The 26,426-nt window shown below is 27.4% G+C and overlaps 1 protein-coding gene across 1 annotated transcript in view; it reads right to left on the reverse strand.

Moving 5' to 3' along the window:
• Nucleotides 1-26,426, reverse strand: part of LOC127284444 (ecto-NOX disulfide-thiol exchanger 2) — a 135,204-nt gene that overhangs the window by 77,718 nt on the left and 31,060 nt on the right. The window contains exon 4 of the mRNA XM_051309881.1: nucleotides 11,467-11,546. Coding sequence (XP_051165838.1) covers nucleotides 11,467-11,488 — 22 coding nt within the window. The 5' untranslated portion in view covers nucleotides 11,489-11,546. The remainder of the gene's footprint in view (nucleotides 1-11,466; nucleotides 11,547-26,426) is intronic.

The following is a 26,426-nucleotide window of genomic DNA, read 5'->3' on the forward strand; positions in this document are numbered from 1 at the left end:
ATCTCTAGGTTCAATTACATCAGATAATCAACTACAGCTGGACTCTGGAATATTTAAATCGATTATTTTTTATATTTTTCTTATAATATTTCAATTTTTTTTCCATATATAATTAATCTGAAAAATATTATTATTAATAATAAATTCTTATTAAATTAATAATAATACTTCATCATTAATTAATAATAATTATTATTAATTGATAATTAATAACATTATTAATTAATGATTCTTTTTTAAAATTAATTGAAATTGAAAAAAATACTTGTGAACTAAAAATATATGAGTAAAAATTTTTGAATTCCTTTTTTTTTGGCAAAGAAATCGTAAAATAAGCACTAAACGAAATCAACGATTCATGTTATATACTTATGGGGATATAATGTTCGCGGCTAAGCATGCGTTTCATGAGAAAGCCAACGTCGACAAAACGAGCGAGCGATTTCCAATTATCCTTAATCATCCTGTCAAATCATCTCAAACCAAAAGGAAAAGAGCTCTCCTCCAGGTACACACAATCGACAACCATTCGGGAAGGTGTTTCGTGATCAGTAGCGTGAGCGTTGCGAGAGAGAAATCGATATTGATCTAATTATTAGATAGAAACATGCAACGTATTTATTCCTATAAATGCAGAAAATAACGGAAACCAATTATCCTGTTTCTTCTAAAAATTAACAAACAACAAAAAAAAGACAAAAAGATCTTTTCAGTAGCGTCACTGTATATATATATACTTGTACCAAAGTTTAAAGCTCATTCAAGTATATAATAATATAAAATGAAGAAAAAATAGAAGATGAAATGAAAAATTAATTATATCTATCGATATATTTAATTATCGAGCTTTTCATTTAAAAAAATATATTATTCCGCTTCAGGTGTGTGACTCCAGATGGTCTCTTTATAATAGAAGCATTTTAATGTTAGTCACTGTCCATTTTTCTAAATTTTCTGAATTTAGTTCTACTCTTATTAATTACATAGATGGTTAAAAAATTAACAATATGGTAAAAATTTTGAAAAATAAAAATATAAAAAATTACCGACCTAGAAATCTACCTTACCGACTGATGATAAAGAATTTTTTTTTGAAAAAGGTTAATATAAAAAAATTACCGACATAGAAATCTACCTTACCGACTGATGGTAAAGAAAATTTCTTGAAAAATGAAAATATAAACATTACCGACACACGAAGCCAGCGGATGGTAAATTTTTGAAAATGCTAGCATGGAAAATTACCGACATAGAAATCTACCTTACCGACTGTTGGTAAAACAGTTTTGAAAAAGTTGGTACAATTTTCAAAAAAAGTTCTTTATCAACAGTCGGTAAGGTAGATTTCAAGGACTCGCATAAGTCACATTCCTGCTTACATCGAATTTTTTTTTCGGTCCTTGAAACCCAATATACGTGGGTTTCACTGTATTTTTATGCCATGTAATTTATTTAATTTCTATAAAAAAATATTTCAAATATGACATAAATAATATAAATAATAATAATTAACAATATATAAATAATAATTTAAAAAAATATCTAATAAAAATAAAAGAAATAATTTTTCATTTCATTAATTTTTTTTTTCGTTTGATATAAAAGTGTACGGGATTTTGTTGATTAATAACACGGTTTATTAAAATTGGACGTCGATTGGAATCGATATTGTTAGATTGGAAGATATATCGAATATATGAGAGAGAAAAAAAAAGAGAGAGAGAGAGAGATGAAAGCGCAAGGAAGCTGCGAGTGCCAAACACGTCGTCGTCGTCGTCGCCGTCGTTCAGAACGAAAGCGATCGCTAAAGAAGAGTTGTAAAGTCACTGCGGGCCCATTATCCCATCGGCAAGTGGAAGTTTATTAGGAACACAGCGGGGGTGGGACCCCGCGGTATCGACACCATATAACAAAACGCGGCCTCAAAATCAGTCAGGCTTGTTACCGAGACGCGCATTTATCGTTGTTGTTTTGTGTTTTATTTTTTTCTACCTTCATTATTATAACGAACAATTATTAATGGCTGACGTGGGCTTTCACTTCAAAACGCGCGTGAGATGAGAGCTACTTCAGGTTTTTTTGTATATATCATTTTGGGACAGCTGGCGCAAAATATAATTAGAATAACGATCATCTATATGATAATAATAATAATAATAATAATAATAATAATTCGTTCATTATTTAAATTAGTAAAATTTTAGATTCACCGAATTTTTATTTGAACGAAATCGAAAATTAATTGAATTCCTAAAACGACAATTTGTTATATATGACCGAAATTACAAATGTCCGAACAAACATAACCTATAAAAAGAATTCGGCGCAATTTTTGAAATTGACCAATCAGAAATAATCGAGAATATCGTGATTCGTAAAAATTTTAAATATAGCGCTGAAATCTTTCTGTCTATTTGTTTGGTCATTTGCAATTTTGGATAAATGAAAATTCGTACAAATTAAGATTTAGTAAATTGAAAATTCTATAGATTTTAAAAATTTTAAGCAGTTAAAATTCTATTATATGAGAATTTTGCTAAATTAAAATTCGGTTAAATTAGAATTGTTTTAAATAAAAAGATTGTATAAAGAGAAATTTTGTAAAATAAAAATTCTACCAAATAAAAATTTTGTAAAATAAAAATTTGCTTTAAAATGAATTTTGCCAAATGTTAATTTTATGGAAAAAAAATTTTTCTAGATGTACACCTAGAGAATGATTTATTTGAAACAAATAAAAAATATATTTGCGTTAAATAAACGTATATATTTGTCTCAGAGCCTACTAATTTACTTTTTTTGGCGTATAAATTAAAATTTTATTTATCATAAATAAATTTTTCTTTGGTTCAAATAAATTTTTTTTATTTAAATGAAATAAAATATATTTACAACAAATTAATGAATTAGTAGGCTCGGAGAAAAATATACCATATTTCTCTGGTACATACATTTTTTTCAGTTCCAAATTGCCAACAAATTTATTAAAAATAATTATAAAATAAAAATATTTGATTTCCGTATTTGAGAAAAAAGTGAATCAGTAAAACTATTAATTTTTTTTTTGTGTCTAAATTTTTGGCGGTGATGCAGAAAAGGGAACATTTAGCATTAAGGACAGATGTACCGCTGACCAAATGAATTTAAGCACTCTTCCGCAACTTTATGTGTGGCATGCGTCGCGCAGTGGCCAGACTTTCAGGCCTTATTATTATTATTCATTGTTAAAAAGTCAGGAGCGAGAGAGAGAGAGAGATAGAGATGGTGGTTTCAGGCCGCATATATATATATATATATATATATATATATATATTGTTCATCATATTCAAATCCCCCCCGCTGTTCAAGTTATTTGCCACGATCCTTCTTCAATGATTTTTACTCTAATTTGTAGCGACAGGGATGAAGCACGCGAGCCACATTCTTCGCTCTTATAGAGGTACGTTTTACGAATGTTATATACAGACGCGCACGGTCGGGAGCGTCATTTTGGAAATAACGCCTGGAGGCTGCGCTCATAAAAATAAAATAAAAAAAAAAAAAAAAAAGAAGAAAGAGAAAGAGCCCTATGATTTCGGTAGCGGTGTTTTTTGTCAGCAGAATCACCAGTCTGCCAACGAATACCATGGTTAGGCTCTGATCGATGGCTGTGTGTGAACTTAGCTGAGTAAGCCTCCGTTTAATTAATTCTTTAATTACTTTCTGGAACGATCGTTCACATTCAGATCGTTCGATATCAGTGCTATATATCGATATTATGCCATACGGTAGCCCTTGATTAGAATTACCCCTTCTTCTTCTTTTTTTTCTTATTCCACAATTGAAGTTTCATCTCAAGATATTTATATTTTTTACAGATACACCTCTTTAATATATTAAAAGGCATATACCTTTTCTTTTAATCGTTGATCTTTCTTTGATTATATATAATATTCGGTAAAAGAGTTACGCTCGGGGCATTTTTATTATATTTGAAATCATTTTTTTTTTCTTTCTCAAAATTATTCTCATTGAAAGACATTTCGTTTTTATTTTATTTTTTAATTTGCATCGACTATTATTATTTCGAGATTGTTTATGATTCTAATTCAAAATTTTTTTGTACGATATTTAAAATTGTCTCGTTGAATGAATTATTAAATGAAGAACTATTCTTGTATTTTTGCTAATTTATATTAGTTACTGTTACCATTTAATTGGTCAGCCTAACCATTTAGTTAGTAAGGTAACTATTAAAATAGTTATATTCCAAGAAACTAATTAGTTAAACTAACTAATAAAATAGTTCTGCAAACCAATAAAAATAGTAACCACAACTAATAAATTAGCAGCAGTATAGTTTACTAACTAAAAATGATCACCTCAAAAATATTGGTAACCCCAACCAATCTTTTGTCTCCGTGTATAAACCGCTTATGCATATTTAATTTTAATTCTTAGGTATAAAAGTAAATTTTACTAAAGTCGTAAGGGTCTTTAAACAGTATAAATAAATAATTTATATATAACTTCAACATTTTATGACGTGTCCGTTTTACATAAACTTTGAACAATAGTAATGGTTATACAAAATTGTTTACGAATTAGTTCAAATTCTCGAATCTTTACATATACATATATATATATACATTGAGAAACTTTTCCTTATACAATCAGAGAAATTTTTTATTTACATTTATTTGAATCAAATAAAAATATATTTGTCTCAGAGCCTAATAAACTTTTAATTTGTTTTAAATATAAATATTTAACAAATAAAATTTTATTTAACGCATATAAAATGTTTATTTGGCTCTTAGACAAATATCTTCTATTCTGAGAAAAATGTTTAGTCAAAGCAACTAAAATTTTGTTGGTATTTAAGCAATCAAACTATTTGTTTGACTCAAGCAAAAAATTTGTTTTGTTGGCTCAACCAAATTTTAGTTACAACAGCAAACGATCGTTTGGTTTTTTAGAAAAAACTATTTTGTTGTGTTAGCCAAATTATTTTGTTGTCGTAACCAAATTTTGGTTGGAATTTAAAAATGTTCAACCAAATAATTTTGTTGGCCTAACAAAATGTTTGGTTAGGCTTTGTTTCAGCCAACCAAAATTTAGTTACAAGAACAAAAATTTCCTAACCAAACGATTTTGTTGCAAACACAAAATCATTTTCTTTTAGATACAAATATATAATTTCTATCGAGTGAATATATATGTGTGTAACGCTTCACGGTGAAATGGACCTATCTCGGCAAATACATTAGGTTAATTTTTCCTCACACGTTAACGGAGAAATGAGCATAATGTATTTGCCGCGATAAGACCCTTTCACTGTGGAGCGTCACATATATACATATATATATTTGCTACTCGTGTTGGAATGAAGCTATAACAACAAAGCCCAAGAAATGACACGTCGAAGGGTTGTTGCGGCGATATATGACTTTCTCGGGCAAGCTCAAATTTCATCTGAAACTGGTCAAACAACCTGAATCCCTTTTATAATATATTCTTGAGAGAAAGAGAGAGAAAACAAAAAAAATGAGAGAGAGAGAGAGCAAGCGGCATTTTGAAACGTTTCTCGAAGCCGCGGAAGAACGGGAGCAGATGCCCGTGAAAGGCAATGAAGAGAGAGACAGTTTTGGTAATCGGGTCTCTGGTATGTGTCGACTGACAAGAGATTTATGCCAACAATTCTTTCGTGGGATATCATTTTTACATATGAGATGCGAATTTGTCCGTCGGATGATCAAAAAATCCGAGCGCATTGAATTGCAGTTTGTCTCGTATCAAGAAAAAAAAATATTGACGATAAAAATAGTTACCGAGAAGAAGATCAAAAATATGATAAGTATGATAAACAAGATTCAAAAAGAAGCTAACCATGAGAATAGGTTGAAAATGATTATGCATCGGAAGAGGACAAAAAGAATATGATGACCAAAAATTTAGCCAAAAATTACAGTAACGAAGAAAGAAGAGAATCCAAAAATAAAATTTGCTTAAATATAATAAAGAATACGATGAAAAAGAAGGTTATGATGATGATACATTTAATGATGAGACACTCAAAAAAATCGCATAGATGTTGAATCCAAAGAAGAAGATGCACGATCAACATTTAGTAACGATAATCAAAAAAAAAATTACAGAAATAATAAAGAACGCGTAGAAAATAAAAATGATAATGATCATCAACTTAAAAAAAAATCGCAAATATTTTGTATACAAAAAAGGAGATGAAAACGATAAAGATACATCAACATTCAAAAGAAAAGATGAATTTTTAGATGAACACAATATTAAAATAAGAATAAGATGAAAAATTAAAAAGAATAAAATATAAAGAAAATTACGATGAAGAATTAGAAGAAGATGACGTGGACGAAAATGCGAATAATATATATATAAAGATTCAAGAGATGAATAAAACAAAAACAATAAAAAAAAAAAGATATTTATGATGAAAAGCAAGAGCAGAGGTGGGCCAATGATGCCGCGCTCACCTTCGAGCTTGCGTGCCAGTTCCAATTGCAAAGTAATTTCTCGCACGCAATTGCCCGCTACTGGAATTATTATTGCCCGGTAGGCCACCTCCGTCAGTCATTTACTTTTAAAATTTACAACCAAAACTGTTGTGCGCACGGCAATGCGGAATTTTGTGGTTTGCAATGATAATTGCGCACTTTCTCTGCCTTTATTTTTTTTTATATGCCTGAACACAATTCACATATATATATTCCATATATAACAAATTCATTCTCTCACGCTGTATAATAATTGTTCTTTTTTTTTCACAAAAAAAAAAAAAAATAAAAAAACCCCCCCACGAAATTCTTATTTTTTTCCAGTGTTTTACGAAATTTTTGAATTTGAGCAGTTATCAAAGTTAGAAGTAAAAGCAAAATATAAAGTAAATAAAAATTTAATTTTACAAATTGTAATTCTATTTATTATTTTATTTTCTGTATGTAGTAATTTTTATGATATTTTTTTCGGAACTATAAATAATCAAGTAGTTTCTCTGAATTAAACAATTTTTTTTATTTAAAACAAATGAAAGTGAAAAATAAGTTTAGAACAAATTTTTCATTCATAGGTTTTGAATTTCAAGTGAATCGTTTAAGATAAAAAGCCTCATCTACAAGAAAGTATCATCAGTCAAAAGTTCGATAAACCGAAAATGATAAATTGTTACTGATTAATAGCGACAACATGACTAGCATATGAAAACTTATCGACCGTTCAGGTAAAACTAATTTTATTCAAAAATTACCGACTGAGAAATGCTGATATAAGATCTAAAATAGTTTTACTTTTTATTGAAAATGAAAGTGCTTTTACTAAAAAAAAATAAATGAAAAAGAAAAATTAATACAACCGTTTTGTCTTTGTTTTTATTTAAAATTTTTAATTTAATTCAAAATTCACCGAATGGTAAGTTACCGACAATATGTCGGTAAATTCTTACCATCAAATGATACTTGGTACGTTCTCCACGTTACTCGGTCGATAATTGGAAATTCTTCACAAGTTTTGCCTCATTCTCAACAGAGGCAGCACTAACTAACGAATTTCAAAAAACAATTTTTTTCACACAATGAAATTACAAACATTTAAGGAACATTTTGATCTAATTTAAGAGGAAAAATGAGAAAATTATGAAGAATTAGAGATGTAATAAAAATAATTAAAACTAAAAGAAAGAAAAGATGCGTAATGAATAGTCTAAATTATCCTAATAATTACATACCTAGGAAAATTTTTTTTTCTGTAGCAGCGAAAGATTTTATTATAATAGTGAAATATTTAACTGAAACAATTAAAACCTTTTCTATTTTAATGAAACCTTTTGCTGTTTCAGGTAAATATTTTTTTCCATGTATATTTCTTTTTAAGGAATAATGGAAAAAATTTCTACATAAAAGAAAGTTAATTCTACCGAATTGACAAAAAAACAAAAAATTGAAAAAAGACTAGACATAAAATATTTTTCTTTGAATCCAGAAAATTGTCTCTACGCTACTTTATGGGTGGTCCATTTTTGCATCAGTACAATCTTGATATTGTAAGGCAAAAGGTTGGCTCATCGATGGCCCTAGATGATCATAAAATTCCCGCTCAAGATTACTCTCGTATATACACACACACAACTCTCTTTTAATTCCAACATGGAAATTGGTGGCGATTCGTCTTTTTTCGTTTTCCACGTTCTTCTCACACTACATATACATGTATGACGAAAGAGGAGGGGGGGGGGCAAAAAAAATAGTGAGATGGTGCCGATAAAGGATGAAGAAAAAAAAAACCCCCTCCGAAGTACGAAGAAGACTTTCTCATCCAACTTCCGGATTCGTGGCGCATACACGACATCTCATATACTATGCATGAAAACGACTTATTCGTCAATGAAATGATCGGTGTCTCCCCTGGCCATATTTCCTGAAATATTTCAGTCCAGAGAGTTGAAGTGCATTTTATATGGGAAAGTATTCCAAGGGCCGGGGGTGGAAAAAAAAGATGAGAGGAGGGAGGGGTGAATGTTTTTGCTATATATCGACGAATGTGTTATTTGAGTTATTTCACACATGGCGTTCAATCGATAAGCATTGCATTGCAATCGGGAAACCCACGTGTCTCTTAGTTCCTCACTCCCATCATACCTTCACGCATAGTTTATATACACGAATGTCAGCAATGCTCCTCTCCACCTCTTCTCATGTCACAATTTTTATATATATATATATATATATATATATATATTTATGTTGAAAGGAATGCTGTAGATCGAATTTCTTTTTTGTAAAAAAAAAAAATTTGCGCGTAGGATTAACTGATTTCCTATTTTATCGGATATAATCTTTAATATATAAAATTATCTTTTTTATAAATAATTAGATCGCACTGTGTGGAAATTATATAGGAAACCGGAATTAATTTCAAAACCTATTCAATTTTATTCAATTAAACATATTTTAATGAGTGGTAAAAGTACGTTTTAATCAGACAGAATTTTTGTCCACTTTGGTCCATGGTGGCTGGGATGCTGTTGGTCCATTCAAAAAGTGATCCATAAATTTGTGTAGAGCACTTTCTGGGGATAACTCTCACGCTGTTCACGAGACTTTATCTTAAAAATTAAAAATTTCAAAATTTTTTGGTCCATTGCAGCTCGGATGCTGTTGGTCCATTTAAAAAGTACCCCATACATTTTTTTGTAGAGCACTTTCTGGGAATAACTCTCCTCGTATTAATAAAGGTTTCTTTTTCAAAAATTTAAAATTTTGAATTTTTTTTGTCCATTTTGGTCTATTTGGATGCTGTTGGTCCATTTAAAAAGTACCTCATACATTTTTTTGTAGAGCACTATCTGAAGATAACTCTACTTCAATTCCAAAGGTTTTTCTCGAAAATTAAAAATTTCGACATTTTTTGTTCACTTTGGTCCATTGCAGCTCGGATGCTGTTGGTCCTATCAAACAGTGCCTCATAAATTTTTTGTAAGGATTTTGGGATATTTCTTTTGGCATTTCCGAGAATTTATCTCAAAAATATAAATTCCCAAAAATGTTGGTCCATTTTGGTCCATCGTAGTTCGGATGCTGTTGGTCCTTTCGAAAACTGCTTTATATATGTTTTTAGAGCACTATCTTGGAATAAATCTTCTGTTATTTCCGAGAAATTATTTTGCAAATATAAAATTTCTATATTTTTTGTCCCTTTTGGTCCATCATACACCGGATACTGTTGGTCTTATCAAAAAATGCCCCCATAAATTTTGTCTTGGAATATTGGGAAATTTCTTGGGATATTTTTTTTGTAGTATTCCGGATAGTGTATCTCGAAAATAAAAAATTTTGAAATTTTTTTTCCACTTTAGTCCATTGTAAGTCGGATGTTGTCGTCCTTTCGAAACCTGCCTCATACTTTTTTGATAGGAAACTCTCTAATAAATGTAAATTTTGGTAAAACAGCACGAATTTAAGTCTTCGAATTCCAATATCAGTAGTATAAGTCAATTTTAGTCAGACACTAGTTTTTCGAATTATGAAAATAAAAAATTTTCAGTCCTAATTTTCATTTAAATAAAAAAAACTCACGCAGTAATAATTTACATTTAGAAAATGATGAGAATAATAAAGAAAAAAAAAGAGAATCATTCTGATGGTAAATCAAAAAAAGATCATGACTTTCATATGATTTAATAGAAAGTTTAATAATCACACTGAAAGATTCAACATATTCAAGAAACTATATATATATTGAAAATCAATAAGATTCAATTATAGTTGAAGTAATTTTGACACAAATTCAATTAAATTTCCGAGCGAACACATTATTATTGTTCAACTGAATGACAAATTTGTATATATATAAATTTATGCCCAAACTTATATATATATACATCTCTCTTATATATGCATAACTTTAACAGTAATATATAAGTCTTCTGATTGTGATCTATTTTAATAAAGTTAAATGTCAGTCAAGAAATGTCATCACATTTTACAAATTTAATTGAGATACGAGTGCGTTTGGGGTTGAAGTTCGTTTGCATTAACGTCGTCGAAAGGGTCGGCAACTGCACAAAGTTGAAACTACAACGCCTGCCACATGCAGGCAACACCTGAGTCTACACATTGGACACTATACGTGTGATAGATGAACTATTTTCGCCATAAAATTTTAACATACTATTATTATTATTATTATTATTTTTGTTATTATTATTATTATTATTATTATTATTATTATTATTTTTGTTATTATTATTATCATCATGAAAATTCTAACTAAATTATGCACTTCTAAAATGTAAATTACTTTATAATGAAAAAAACTGGTTCAATACAGACAGAAAAATTTAACATAATTTTTGCAATAAACGAAGAAGCAATAATTTTTCTATAGATGCGCATAAAAATACGCATTAAATTCTAAATAAAAGTATTTCAATGTATAATAAATTGGGTTCTTTAAATATTTCGCGAATAAAATTCTGAAATGATAAAATAATTGCTTGCATTATATTTTCAATTAGTAAGCGGTGAACGCCTGAATGTAGGCAGCTGTCTTGAAGCTTTGTTGCTCGTCTAGAGGAAAGCCAGGCGCTTTTCTATAGTTCTCAAAGAAATAATAAAAATTGACTAGTGGTTTTTTTTATACATATTAAAAAGAATGTTAATTAAAAATTTTAATTAACATTAAATATAAAATATAATAATAATAATAATAATAATAACAATAATAATAATAATAATAAAATGCAGAAGCCTGCAACTATTTTTCATATTTTTTTCGCCTTTCTACTTATGTAAAACCTAAAAAAAAATATATTTATGGGCATTAAATTTTATATTTTAAGTCGGGTTATTTTTTACTTTTTTCTCCTATTTAAATTCAGTAGTAAAAACAATTGTAGTCAGACAATAGTCTCCAAAAAATATTATAAATTAAAAGAAAATTAAAAATCGAACTTACCAAATTGTTGTAATTTTGGCATCAGTAGTAAAATTTATATTCAGTCAGACGAGGTTTTAAATTCTTGTTGTTTTTGGTATCTGTAACAAAAAACAAAATAATCATAAATTTTTAGAATTTTACTAGAATATTAGTAGTAAAAGCGAGTTTCAGTCAGACAGGACACTTGAAATTCTTGTAATTTTAATAATTAGTAGAAACAATAAGTTATAGTCAGACTAAATTATTCTATATTCTTGTAATCGTCCCTATGAGTAGTAAAAGTGTATTTTAGGCAGACTCTCCCAATCCATTTTTATTTAATTAATAATTTATTTCTTTATTTACTTATTTATTTATTTACTAATGTATTGTAATGTAAAATAAATAAATAATAAAAAAGTAAATTTGCAAAATTTTGCGAGATAATTGTTCGGGAATACCGCCAAAGAATTTAGAAGAAAGTTCTGAACAAAAAATATATGGCGCACTTTTTGATTGGTCCAGCGGATGCTGAGCTACACTCAAAGATATTTTTGAAAAATTGTCGAAAAATTAAATTTTCGAGTTAATCGTTCGGGAATACCGCCAAAGAATTTAGAAGAAAGTTCTGAACAAAAAATGTATGGCGCACTTTTTGATTGGTCCAGCGTATGCTGAGCTATACTAGAAAACAAATTAGGAAAAAATTACAAAAAATTAAATTTGCGAGATAATTGTTCGGGAATACCGCCAAATAATTTAGAAGAAAGTTCTGAAGAAAAAAGTGTATGGCGCACTTTTTGATTGGTCCAGCGGATGCTGAGCTACTCTCAAAATAATTTTGAAAAAAAATTAATTTTAATTGAAGATTTAAATTCTACTTTTTAACTCTCTTTTTTTACTGTAAAAACTTTTTGCAGTGTAAAATTTTGGTTCTCGCCAAACGAGTCTTTTCGCAAAATAAAATTTTTACATAATAAATGGATTTTTGTTTATAAATATTCCGCAATTAACAATAAAAGAAAATTAATAAAACTTGTAGTTAATTTTAATTTTTCCTTTTATAAAAATTTTTCTATGCAAAAATTGCATCTTTACAAGTTAATTTCCAACGTTCAACGTTTTTACCATTAACAGCGCGATGGCCGCGACTATAACTGAAAGAAAATGGCCTTATTAAAAAAAAAAAAAAAAGAAAAAAAAGTCATCATTTCAAGAGAGAAAAAGAAGTTTTTCTGTTTCTAAATGCCAAGTATACAACAGAGAGAAGAAAAAAGTGGAGGGGTAAAAAAAGTGAGGGGACGAATTTCATTCGATTAGACAAACGGAAGAGAATGCAGTTAATGTTATGTTGCTGCTCTCTGCGCGCATACAGTATATAGGGACCTTGTTATTTGCGATGCATATAAATGCATCGGAAATGGCCGCATAGTTTCATGAATCATAGCAATTATCGTTCATGCCATTTCCCTTTGCCCTGCCGGCAAAAGCTGCTACAGGAATCTGTGTATACATGTATTTCAACTTCTATATATATATAGTCCGCGAGTATATGACCTTATTTTTTATACAATTCGCGCATATAACGAGCATTTACGTGTTTGTATATCACAGGAGAGATGAGCTCACAATTTTAAACTTGCTAATATTTGAATATTCCTCCGGTGAAAAAAAAAAAAAAAATGATACCTGACTCCCTTGCAAAGAGTTCATCATAAATAACACTATTTTTTTTTTGTCTTAGTTAATAGTCATCATATACTGCCTCTTGTATATACTCCAAGCAAATTATGTAATTAGTGCTCCAAATCTTCCAACACAAACTCAGCTAAATAAATTTTCAAGATAATAAACAAAGGCGTGTTTTTAGAATTTTTCATCAGAAACAAATTTGATTCAAATAAATTGGATTTGCTATTAACAATTAAATAGTTAGTTGAATTATCAAAAATATTTTAATATTAAAGAAAAAAAAGAAAAGAAAATAGATTAAAATTATTATTAAAACTAAATTTTAATATATTGAAACGAATAAAACAAAAATAAATAAATAAAAAAAAATTATTAAAAAAAAGAATACTGTAAAAAAAAGGTACTAAAATAGTACCGATTTTAGGTATTAAAATAGAACCAAAAGGCAATTTAGTACCTAAAATTGGTATTAAATTAATACCACTAGTTTTACAGTGAAATTTAAATCCTCAACACGAACTCCGCTAAATAAATTTTCGAGACAATATACAAACGGGTTTTTAGAATTTTTCACCGGAAAAAAATTTAATGAAAATATTTGGAATTACTATTAATAAATAAAAATTTCTTTGATTTATTAAAATAATTTAATATTAAAAAAATAAATAAAACAAAATACACTTTAAATCTGAATTAGTTAAAAATAACTAATTATTAGTAAAACCTTGACTGATTTTTCGCTTCAGCAATTAGAAAAAAATAACTAATTGTTAGTAAAAAGTAGCTAAATATAAGTAAAAAATAATTAAGTTTTAATAGAAAAATAACTGAAAAAATATTCAAATTGGACTGATTATTAATTAAAAAAAAAAGAAATGAATTAAAAAAAAAAAATTCAAAAGTACTTTGTTCTTTTTATTTCTCGGCACTGTTTTTTTTACAACTTTATTTGACTGTTTTCTCATCCAAGGACATATTAAGCATGCGGAAATAATTGTATATAGATAACGAGATTGTTGTCCCAATATTAAATGTATACCTTTTTTTTTTTTTTTTTTTTTTTTTTTTTTTTTTTTTTTATATACACTTTTATGCATCGGGCGGCAAAAAGTTGCGTAATTCATTCGCGCGGCAAAGATAAGTCAGATGGAAAGAGAGAGTGAGAGAGTGAGCGCTTCGTTTGATCTAAGGTAAAGGCTTCGTTAAATAAATTTTCCTTGAGAGGAACTGACTTGCCTGAAACGAACTTCGATATACATTTTGGTTCGTTTCGCGAATGAAAGTCACAAGTTTGTTTGAAATTGAAGGGAAAACGGGGAAAACAAGTTCACTACTGCTCCTTATATAAATATAAATTGTAGCGCGACTGTCAACTAAAAAAAAAAAAAAAAAAAAAAAAAAATTCCATTCCACACCTTTTTATCAAAAATTTTCAAAAACAAATACACATCTAAATAATCAAACTATTTTAATTTTATTTATTTAAAAATTTATAATTTAAAAAAAGTAACTGACTTGAGGAAAAATAAAATTGTATAATTTATGTACCCTCGAAAATTTGTATTAAATTATACAAATTACAATTTACGTTTGATTTAACAATAGTGTGAGAGATGAAAATATTCTTTTATTTCTCTTATCAGCGCGTCAAAAGAATAGGGTGCGACATTGGGTGTAAAATATATATATATATATATATATATATATATATATATATATATATATATAGGATAAATGAAGAGAAAAATGCGATTTTTTTTCTTGGGATTAATATATATAGAAACTGGAGTCTAGATGAGATAAATAATATTTACATATATGAAATTCGAGAGTGTGAGAGAGAGAGAGAAAAAAGGTGAAAATTCCCTCGGAAATTTTTCGGGCGTTTGAAAAAGGGTATCAGGGATGAAAAGGGATAGAGAAGGGGGAGAAAAAGGGTGAAAATGGGAATTGTAGATGACACGCCATGGGAAGAACGTTTTCCCACCCCTCTTGTAAAGTTTACGAGTTTCGGCTATTCGGCTAACCGTTATCTTTTCTACCATTTATTTTTATGTTCACTCCGCGTGCTCGCGACGGAACCCCCGATGCGTGTAATAATAAACGTTACTTTTACAGCGATAAAGCTATGTGAGGTATGACCGTCGAGATTTCGCACTTCCGCTTGCAACAGTTTTATTTACCATGTATATTACTCAATTTAATATCAAGACATTCTCTCGCCACCTGTCACAAAAATCAAAAAAAAAAAAAAAAAAATAATAATAGTTAAATATCAATTTTGTAATTCAAAATTTTTTAATTATTTGAAAATAATTTAAATGATTTTAATAATATAACAAAATTTAAAAAAATTTTTTTACTTTTTTTCAGAATAGACATGGTATGTCTTTATTTTCATTTTAACGAAATTTCGAAAAAAAATTTCAAAACACCTCAAAAGCTATTGTAGATTTGTATACCTTTATATATTGAAAGAAAAACTATTTTTGTACATACACAAAATTTTGAAGGGGGGCAGAAAAAAATACTCGAAAATGCGAAAAAAGTAAAAGGCTTTAAAACCCTTTTGGGAAAATATAGAATCTTTAGTCATTTTTATTTCTATTTAATGACCTTTTTTTTAATTCAGTAAAAGGGTAAAAAGAAAAAATTTTTGAATAAATAAATCCCAAATATTTCTAAAAATTGAAAAAATTCCAAAAATTTTTTGAAGAGAAAATTAAAATTGAATGAAATTTATATATATATATATACATATATATATGCGCGCTGATGACAAATAACAGGTAATTCGGTGAATGAAACTGATGCAGTCGGAACGTGAACAAAATTCTTGGCAAATACGACACATCTGCATGCATATACGAAACCTATCCTTGAGCTATGCCGACCCAGCATGGTTAGCAAATATTTACTGCCATATTTCGGTGATTGTTAATATTGGCTCTCGCCAATGGTTTATTGATCACGGGGCAGTGTTCGAATTGCACAGCGTGATCTCCATTGCATGAAAATTATAAATTGGATTTAGTTTACTTTAGAAATCACTATACTCCATTAGAATAAATCATTTTACAAAATTTGTTATACAATTCTATTATTTATTCAATTCATTTATTATTTATTTTCATTTTTTTTTTTTAATTTAAAAAAAAATAATATTCCTTTCACATTGGAATATTATTTTTGTAACTATTGGGTAAAAAAAATAATAAATAAATAACTCAAAAATAATAAATAGAAAATAAATAGTTAACAAAGAATTTTAAAAAATTATAAAAATAAATAAAATATAAGTTTTTTTTTGATAAAAATAATACCATTGTGTAGGAAAGTTGAAAATAGTTCAATTACATTTGATGTTAACGTTCATCCCCAATGGTCGACATTTTTAATTAAGAATAAGCCGCTAATTGCTTACAAAACCTTACTAACTTACTTGGAACTTATTACCGCAATATATGTGTGAACAAAGTTATGATTCGCATACTACTTTTCATTAATACTTTCTTCAATAAATTTCGATTTTTATAAAATTATTTTTTCTGTAATTTTATTTCAAAAAAAAAAAAAAAAAAAATTTACAAAAAAAATATTTATACTAATAAAATAAAAATAAAATCAAAGAAATAAAATTTTGATGAGCGACTTCTCTCTCTTTTTTTCTCTCTTAGAATGGAATAACAAACTTGGAACAAGATTCGAGATAGACAACTTTTTTTTTTCTGTTTGAAAAAGTTTTTATGCAGTTTTACCTTCGTATATAAGAAGATCGAATTCTTCGTGTGCGCGCAAGAGTTTTCTCAAATCGAGTTAAAAATAATTTTTACCATGAGCCTTGATCGTGAATATTTAAAAAGCATATCCACTCTTTCCCCTCCCCCCTCCCCCCGACTACTAAACCCAGTGAAACCATTATTTGTCTAGACTTTTTTGCACAGTGGGGTTGAGCTTGAAATTAAAAATTTCATGACGTTGTAACAACAAATTTCACAAACCAGGTATACTGCGAGCGAAGGAATTGAACAAGCGCAATCTCAAAAGTTTTCAACAAACTCAAAAAAAAACTAGGCATCGAAGGAATAACTTCAATTTTTCAGTGGTTATATAAATTTTTTTGAATTTAAAGTTTATTTATTCTATATTTTTTTGCTTTATTACATTGTATTTATTTTTAACAATAAAATAAAGCAAAAAAAGAATTTTCATTGTCATTTTTAATAAATGTCAATTTATGGAAATGGAGAAAACTATTAATAAAATATTTTTTGCATTTCAAAAACTGTATAATTAACTCTATTTATATCAGTTTGCGAATGAATGAACTGCGATTACGTAAGTTTAACGTTTATACCTTGTTAAATGATATCAACGTATATACTAATAAAGATAAGCATATGCAAGACTTGTATATGTAACAATAACAAAATTTGTATTATTTACTTTTTTATTATGCAAACTCAAAAATGAGTCAAAGTGTACATTTTTTTTTTATGTAACATTAATAGAAATCAGCAAATTTCTCTAGAATTAGATAATTGTTTTTACGTAATATTAAAATATTATTTTATTATTGAAAAAAGAAATTTTTCTCATAACTATAATATAACAACCTATAAAGGTAATTTTTCAAAAGTAGATAAATAAAGTTTCTATAGAAATAGTAAACCTTCAATACTTGCATAACTGTTATTTTCTCAAGCAATTATCATTTACAAGGCCATAACGATATATAGACTCACTCGTGCAAACTAATAAGCATACAAAATACCAACTAAATATTTTCATACATAAATAGTTCTAATTTTTCTTTAAAAAAATATATTCCAAAGTACCGTTTTTTTGTCACTTTTTTCAAAAAAAAAAAAAATACTTTCTTTATAGTATATAAAAAAAAATATTCACTAAATCAGAAATTTAAAGGATTTTTGAATACGAAAGCTTTTTGATTTCACGATTTTTCCAAAAGCACTCTCTATGTACAATAAAAATGCAAGCTTCTTTCTTTATCAGAAAAAAAGAAGAAAAAAAGTTACCGATAAAAAATGTTATAAAAGACAATCATCCAGCATTACGAAAGATTTTGATAGGGCACGTTATTCATTTTCCAGCTCTCGATTTTTATTCAACTCAACTAGACACTTTTCTTGTGCTGGTAATAAAAAAACGGAAAACTATCGACAATAAAAATTTTTAGCTTAAGTTTAACAGTTTCTGAAAAAGAAAAGAAAATGGAAAGTCGTAAAAAAAAGAGTGTGAAAATTCTCCTACGTGACAGAGAGACATAGTTGTCAAAAAGGGTTGAACGTGTGAAACAAAAAAAGAAAGATATTTTTTTTTTGTCACCAAACGATCGCTTCTTGGTCACGACAATCGGTATAACTTTAATCCTTTTCCATACTATCTCTCTCGTTCTTTGAATCAACAACGAAGATAAATTCCCCTTTGCAATCATCGTCTCGTCTCTTTCTCGCATCATTTTCCCAAACGAGAAATAGTCGTCTCTACGATGTCCTAGTCGTCATAGAACCGTCGTTTGACGTCGTTGTCCTCCCAGGATCCAATCAGGCAAACGCACATGCCTGATTCATTCGTCGCGGTGCATATCCACATTTATTGCCTTGCAAAACCAATTTGCAAATAGCTTGTGGAATACTACTCAATCGGACGATCAAATTCTGATTCATCTGTCATGTTCTATTTAATGTTCACTCGAGATGACTGCCATGTACTTGTCGAAATTGTTAATTACACTTCGTTTGCTGATATATATTCAACAACAATACACACGTTGTCACATTCGTCTATATATATATATATATATATATATATATATGTTTCACTCTCGTAAAGCTCTTCAAACTTATGGAAGATACCGATATCCACTATATACGACAAACACTATCGAATAAACAAAATTCTTAATTCAACTAATTGAAGCGTTAACTTTTCGAAATATAATTTCTCATTCTCTGAAACAATAAATAATCCTTTTTGCGTAGATTAACGAAAATTGAGTCACTTTATTTTCACAATTTCACGAGATTTTGAATATATTAATTACGAATATTAATAATTATTTAAATTATCACCATATGAGGGGCAAACAACTCATGCATTAAGGTTTTGACCTGAAATATCCGTAAAACCTTGAATTATCTTGAAATACAAAAAGTATAGCGAAATATTCAAAAATATCTTCAAACTAAAGTATTCTGATTTATCTTGAAGTATCCTGTATTATCTAAAGTGTTCTGAATTACCTAAATTATCCTGCATTATCTAAAGTAAACTGAATTATCTTGAAGTATTTGCAATTATCTAGAAGTATTTAAAGTGCCCTGAATTATCTTTTAGTATTTGGAATTATCTAAAGTATTTTGAATCATCTGAATTCGTAAATAATATGAAGCTTTCTTAATCAACTTTAGTATCTTAAAGTATTCTGAATTATCTGATGTATCGCTAAAAAAACCCAAAGTACCTTAAAGTACTGAAAATTATCTGGACGTATTTAAAGTACCCTGAATTATCTTGAAGTATTTCGAATTATCTAGAGGTATTTAAAGTGCCCTGAATTATCTTTTAGTATTTGGAATTATCTGGAAGTATTTAAAGTGCCCTGAATTATCTTGAAGTATCTGGAATTATCTAAAGTATCATAAATTATCTGAAGTCGTAAATAATCTGAAGCTTTCTTAATCAACTTTAGTATCTTAAAGTATTCTGAATTATCTGAAGTACCGTAAACAATATCAAAGTACATTAAAGTACAAAAAATTATCTGAAGTAATTTTAAGTACCCGGAATTATCTTGAAGTATGTTGAATTATCTGAAGTAGTCTGAATTTTTTGGAATATCGTGAATTATCTGAAATTTCTTAAAATATCCTAAAACAACATGCAGTAATACGAATTATCCCTAATTATTTAAAATATCCTAAATTATCTTCAAAATATTTAAAGTATTTTGAATTATCTGAAATATCCTGAATTATCTGAAGTATCGTATTTTTTCATAAATAATGTTCTAAATTGGTTTCTATACTTAAAATATTTTTTTACAATATCCTTTTTTTCGTAAAGCAAAAAGAAAAACGATTTTTCAGTTAATTAACTTCACGTGATCCTCAACTAATTAATAATATTCAATATGGTTAATTAATTAATTATTGGCAGTAAATAGACTCAGGTCTGAGAAGAAATATTCGGGCAATTATGCATGATAATATTCAGTATATATATATAGAGTATAGGATAGAGCATTCGATGCAGCTTAGTTTATACGAAGAAATTACTTTAATATCTAATTACTCAAGCAGTTATAATTATATAATTAAATATAGATAACTATATTAAAATCAATTTAATTAAATAATTATTATAATCAATTATTAATTAAAATTTGCCGCGATTTTCTTTTATTCCTTATTTTATTCTTCGACTAAGTGAAAATTGAATATTAATTTTTTTTGTAGATTTATTATTTCATTATTAACGAGGTACAAAGGAGCGAATTATTTAAAAATCAAAAATAACTGTTGAAATGGTTTTTAATCATATACGATATTGATAACGAAACAAAAAAGTACAATAAATTTTCTGATTTCAATCGCGAAATTATTATTATTCTTCTGTAATAAATTATAGTTCTTTGAATTGTCATTTATAAAATGTCAAAAGATTTTTTTCATTCATTTTGCATATTTATAATATTTCTAGAAACTTTTTCTTTCATTACGCTGTACAAATATTTTTTTATTGTTATTTATTTTGCAGTATATTTAGCACAATTAAGAATAATATGTGTTATTTAAAAAAGAAAAACGTGACACTCATTTACAATAGGATTTTTCTCTCACATGTCGTGAGATGAAAAACTTGCCAATGAAGTACATATATATATATATATATATATATATATATATATATATATATATATATATACAATAATGCATCATGTAATCGATGACTAAACATCGTGACTGGTTCAAGCATCTATAATTTTCCTTATATTTCTTTAACGACCTTAACCTCCGCATTATATATATATATAAAATTTTTTTTAAAGATACTTGAGTGAATCAATGAGTCACATTTCTACAAAATGATTGTGAATATCTTAATGAGATTTGTCTCTTCCGCTTATGTATAATTCATAAACTATTACTCATTGTCGCGATAAAATTTATGTTCTTTGAGAAAATAAATTTTCCTATTTTCTTATTATTTATATATATATATGAAAAAGGCAAAAATAGATTTTTTAAAAAATTAATGTTTAAACAAAAAGTTTTGAAAATGTATTTATAACTAGACCTTGACCCTATGAAAGTGAGTTTTTTTTTAATAATAGACACAGGCAAGGAAATTGAATTTGTGAAAGAAAGTAACAAAAGGGGACATTTAGATTTATTTTCCTGACTTTTTTTTTTAATCTATTGCTGTATTTTAAAGTAAATGTATTATTAAGTTTAAACAAACGATTATTATCATTGTTTTAAATATAGTATATACTTTTTCTTTATAGAAAAAAATAACTTTCTGTTTACATTAAATTTTAATGCTTTTTTTTAAAAAAAAAACGTATGATTCAATATTTGAAGTAACGTTAAAAGAACGTAAAATATATGAAAATATTTTTAGAACAATAGTTTAATTAAAACACAAGAGAATTTCTTTAACAAACATTAATCCAATTTACGTAATGACAACGAAATTAGGGTCAATTTACTTAAATGAATGAAGTGTCCTTCCTTCACATAAATTATTCTTAAATTAAAATAATCTCTCTTGACTTTTGGACAGTTAAAATATTTTCATTATCCTTTTAAACAAATTTTGTATAAAAAAAAATGTCGCAAATTAATTATGGATACGAATCTTTAAAATATTTACCAATTATAAAATTACTAAAAATTTAATAATTAATTTTTTAATATTATAATTAGAACAATTAAAAAATAAAATACTGGTAATTTTATTAAATCACAATTTAAAAAAAGTGGTAATTCAGTAATTGATTTAATTTAATTAAATCAACAGTTAAAATTAAATTTAATTAAAATTTAAAAAATTTTAAAGGCAGTTTTCAAAAATGTCAAGAATAAAAAAAAATCTTAAAAAAGAGGTTTAAAAGTGTCCAAATGTAAAATTAGAATCGGCAAAATATGCTCATGTCCAAAAAAGAAATACATTTATAAAAAAAATATCTCGAAATTCTTTCCTTTTTTTTCCAGGGATAACAGGTATTTCAATAAGAAACCTTTTGAATCTGCTTTTATCTAGTCATGCAAGAATTATGTGTTTACATAATCAGCATTTAATTTGCCTTTTTCATATATACAATTGATGCATAAATTTCGGTGTTTTCTTCATGTATATAGGTATATGTTACTATATAATGACAGGGTCCAAAGAACACGCTCTCGTCTTATATTTGTTGAGATATTCAAATCTCCCGACCGAATGACATTCACCGGATACCTTCTTTTTTCACATGCAAACGAGCAATTAACTACATATATGCGCCTTCGCCATTGAGTCATATAATATAAGCGTATATATATATATATATATATATATATATATATATAGCTATATGGTAACCGACGGACGTGTTGATAGACGTGAGTTGAAGTGCACATATCGCACAATTAGTATTACGTAATCCATTTTGTGCGAGCGAATTATATATCCGGTGCAAAATAATTTTAAAAATTCACCAAAAGTTGGTAAATTGAGAATTTATTTTAAAATATTGTAAAAATTACAAAATTCAATAATTATTTATTCATTTAATTTTTTTTAATATTCTTAAACATTCATTTATTCTTTTCTTTCATTGTATTCTTTTTATGCAATTTTCTATTAATTAAAACAATTCTAATTGTAATAATTTTATTAATATTATTTAATTATTATTATTTTTATTATTATTACACTGAAAAAAAAAATTATTTGATTCAAATAATCGGTTACTTGACTATTGTCAAAGAAATATTTACTTGGACGAAATAATTTCTATTTCAATTAAATAAACTGTATTTGAACCAATAATTTCTGTATTTCAAACAAATACCACTTAATTGACTCAAAATAACAACTATTTAGTTCAAGTAAATATTTATTTGAGAATAGTTAACTAACCGATTATTTAAATCAAATAAATTTTTTTTCAGTGTATTATTAAAACTATAATAATAATAATAATAATATTAATAATAATTATTATTATTATTATTATTATCATTTTATCTATAAATTATATTAACATAATATTATATTATAATTAATTATTTATTAATAAATAAATAAATATAAATTATACTAAATAAAAAATTTTTAAAAACATATTAATTAATTTATATTGTTTATTAAGAAATAAATAAATACTCATGTTAAAGTAATTTAATTAATAAAATAATTCAATTAAAGAGATTGATGGCAAAAAACAACATTTGAATCATTTTATAAAAGTATGTACTATAATTGTAAAACAGAGCAATGCAATTAAATTAATCGAATCAACACTGTTTCCGTTTGAGATTTATTTTCGAGGAGTGAAAATTTGCAAATATAAGCGAGAACAGCGTGTAAAATAAGTCTTTAATGGTCGTACATTCTATAAATAATGGGCAAAGAGATCTCGTCACCGACGTGCAAATACCAGTCATTAATGACAAACGTTAATATACTGTCGAGCTATATAGGTACTAGTATGTATAGAAAAAGAAGATAAAAAAAAAATATAAAGAAAGATAGAGTGACAGAAGCTGTACGAGTCATACACACATATATACACATAACTTTGAGAGAGTAATAATAACTTATGAATTACCGTGGGACTACGGAGTGTTATCTTTAGCGGCATGCGTACAATAAATGTTTCGACCTCTTTTTAACGTCTCGCACTGTGTAGTAAACTATATATATATATATATATATATATATATATATATATATATATGTGTGTGTGTGTGTGTGTGTGACAATCGCATATAGATCGAATCATAATTAAAGGTGTGAACGCTGCATTTAACCTAGTTATAATTATATTATATATACATCTTGTATGGAATTAATATTATGTACACATTCCTCATATATTCATTTTATAGCGTGCATATATGAATAGGTAAATAAAATCTCATTTATCTTGCAATAATAAACAAGTATACTGTTATATATACACCTTGAAAAAGTTCAACCGCAGGGATTTTTTCTTTTCACTTTTATTTATTTACGAGGCGCAAATAATCGAAAATTTCATGCATATATGTCTACTTCGGTACTTCGAAATATTATATAGACCGCACGATACTTTAGATAATTCTAGATACTTTAAGATGATTCACAGTACTTCGGATATTTCACGATTTTTCAGCAAATTCAGGATACTCCAAGATAATTAAGAGTATTTCAAATAATTTAGGGTACTTTACGATACTTAAAATAATTCTGAATACTACAAGATAATTCAAAATACTTCAAATACTTCAAGATAATTCAGGATACTTTATGATAATTCAGATGATTCTGAATACCTCAAGATACTAAAAGTAATTTAGGAAACTTCAGGTTATTCAAAATTTCAGATAATTCAGGATACTTCATGATACTTCTAGATAATTCAAAGTACTTTAGATATTTTACGATACTTTACATAATTTACTAAACTTTAGATAATTTACAGTATTTCACAATACTTAAAATTATTTTAGATACTACAAGATAATTCAAAGTATTTCAGATATTTCACGATACTTCAGATAATTCTGGGTACTTCAGATAATTTAGAGTACTTCAAATAATTCACGATACTTCGGATAATTTATAATACTAAAGATAATTCTGGATACTACAAGATAATTCAGAGTACTTCAGATAATTTAGAATACTTTAGATAGTTCACGATATTTCGGATAATTTCTTGTATTTAAGATAATTTAGAATACTTTAGATAATTCACGATATTTCGGATAATTTCTTATATTTAAGATAATTCTGAATACTACAAGATAATTCAGAGTACTTCGGATAATTTACGATACTCAAGATAATTCTGGATAGTACAATATAATTAAGAGTATTTCAGATATTTCCCAATACTTCAGATAATTTTGAATACCACAAAATAATTAAGAGTACTTCAGATAATTTACGACACTTCAGATAATTCAGAATATTTCATGATATTTCTCAGTACTGCAATGTACTCCAGCGTATTTTACGATACTTTATGGTACTTTTTAAGGTATTCCTGGATAATTCAACACAAGACTGGTTTATCCCTCGATTTGTTGTCACTTTTCTTATTTTCCTAACACTACAGATGCAAAACAACAATAAATCGCAATTCAAAATTTCCTCAATTTACATTAATCTTTTTGCCAATAAAGAGATATTTAGAATTCTGTATAGAATAAAAATTTGTTTCAGTATAAAATTTCAATAAAAATTAAACGCTTTGTATATTCGATTAAATAAAAATTCGCACCTATAGGTATCAAATTCATCCAAATGAAAATTTGGCTTTTGAAAATACGATACACAAGGTAATTTGAACTAATTTCAAGGATCATAAATCACGAATTTTCTTTTCAGTACACGCAATTATAATTTGAAAAATTTGAAAATTGTGCGCACAAAGTGAAAAAAGAGAAAGAAAGAAGCAAAAAGGCGTTACAATTCATCTCGTGTGGAAATAACGACTGCTTTGCGTGAACAATCGTAAAACAGAGATGAAACAAAATATATATATATACAATGTTGCAGATGAATATTCTCGAGGAGTTTTGTGGCATTCCCTGTTCCCTTCGCCTCGGGATGGTTAGTCGAGGATAGCGAAGTGCTTGCAAAACAGGAAAACACGTTACACGTCTGACGCTAATGTGATTTGCAGGACCCGCTCGAAAAGAGACATTCTACACACATATATATATATATATACTATATGAATAGTACAATTCCACAATGGCCGAGTATATGAGAGAGAAAGAGAAAGATAGAGAGTAAGAGAGAATATTATAAAGGTGGCGAGAGACTCGAGTTGGACTTATATAGGATGATGAGTTTTAGCGCAATGCCGAATTTTCCGCGCCGCTTCTCGAAGACAGACGCCACATTGTCTCCAAACGAGATAAGAGGCCAAAAGCAGTCTCCGAGAACTATATGCGCTTCTTTGGACGTGAAAAGCCGTTAGGCGATTAAAGCCCCTGGCTCATGGGTCGCCTTATAACTATCAGACTATGGACGAACAACTTTCAATAATAATAATATCTAGCCCTAAATTCACAAATGGA

The sequence above is a fragment of the Leptopilina boulardi genome, unplaced genomic scaffold (assembly GCF_019393585.1).
Source record: "Leptopilina boulardi isolate dan_hultmark-lab unplaced genomic scaffold, ZJU_Lbou_2.1 LbouV2_325, whole genome shotgun sequence".
Classification (NCBI taxonomy): domain Eukaryota; kingdom Metazoa; phylum Arthropoda; class Insecta; order Hymenoptera; family Figitidae; genus Leptopilina; species Leptopilina boulardi.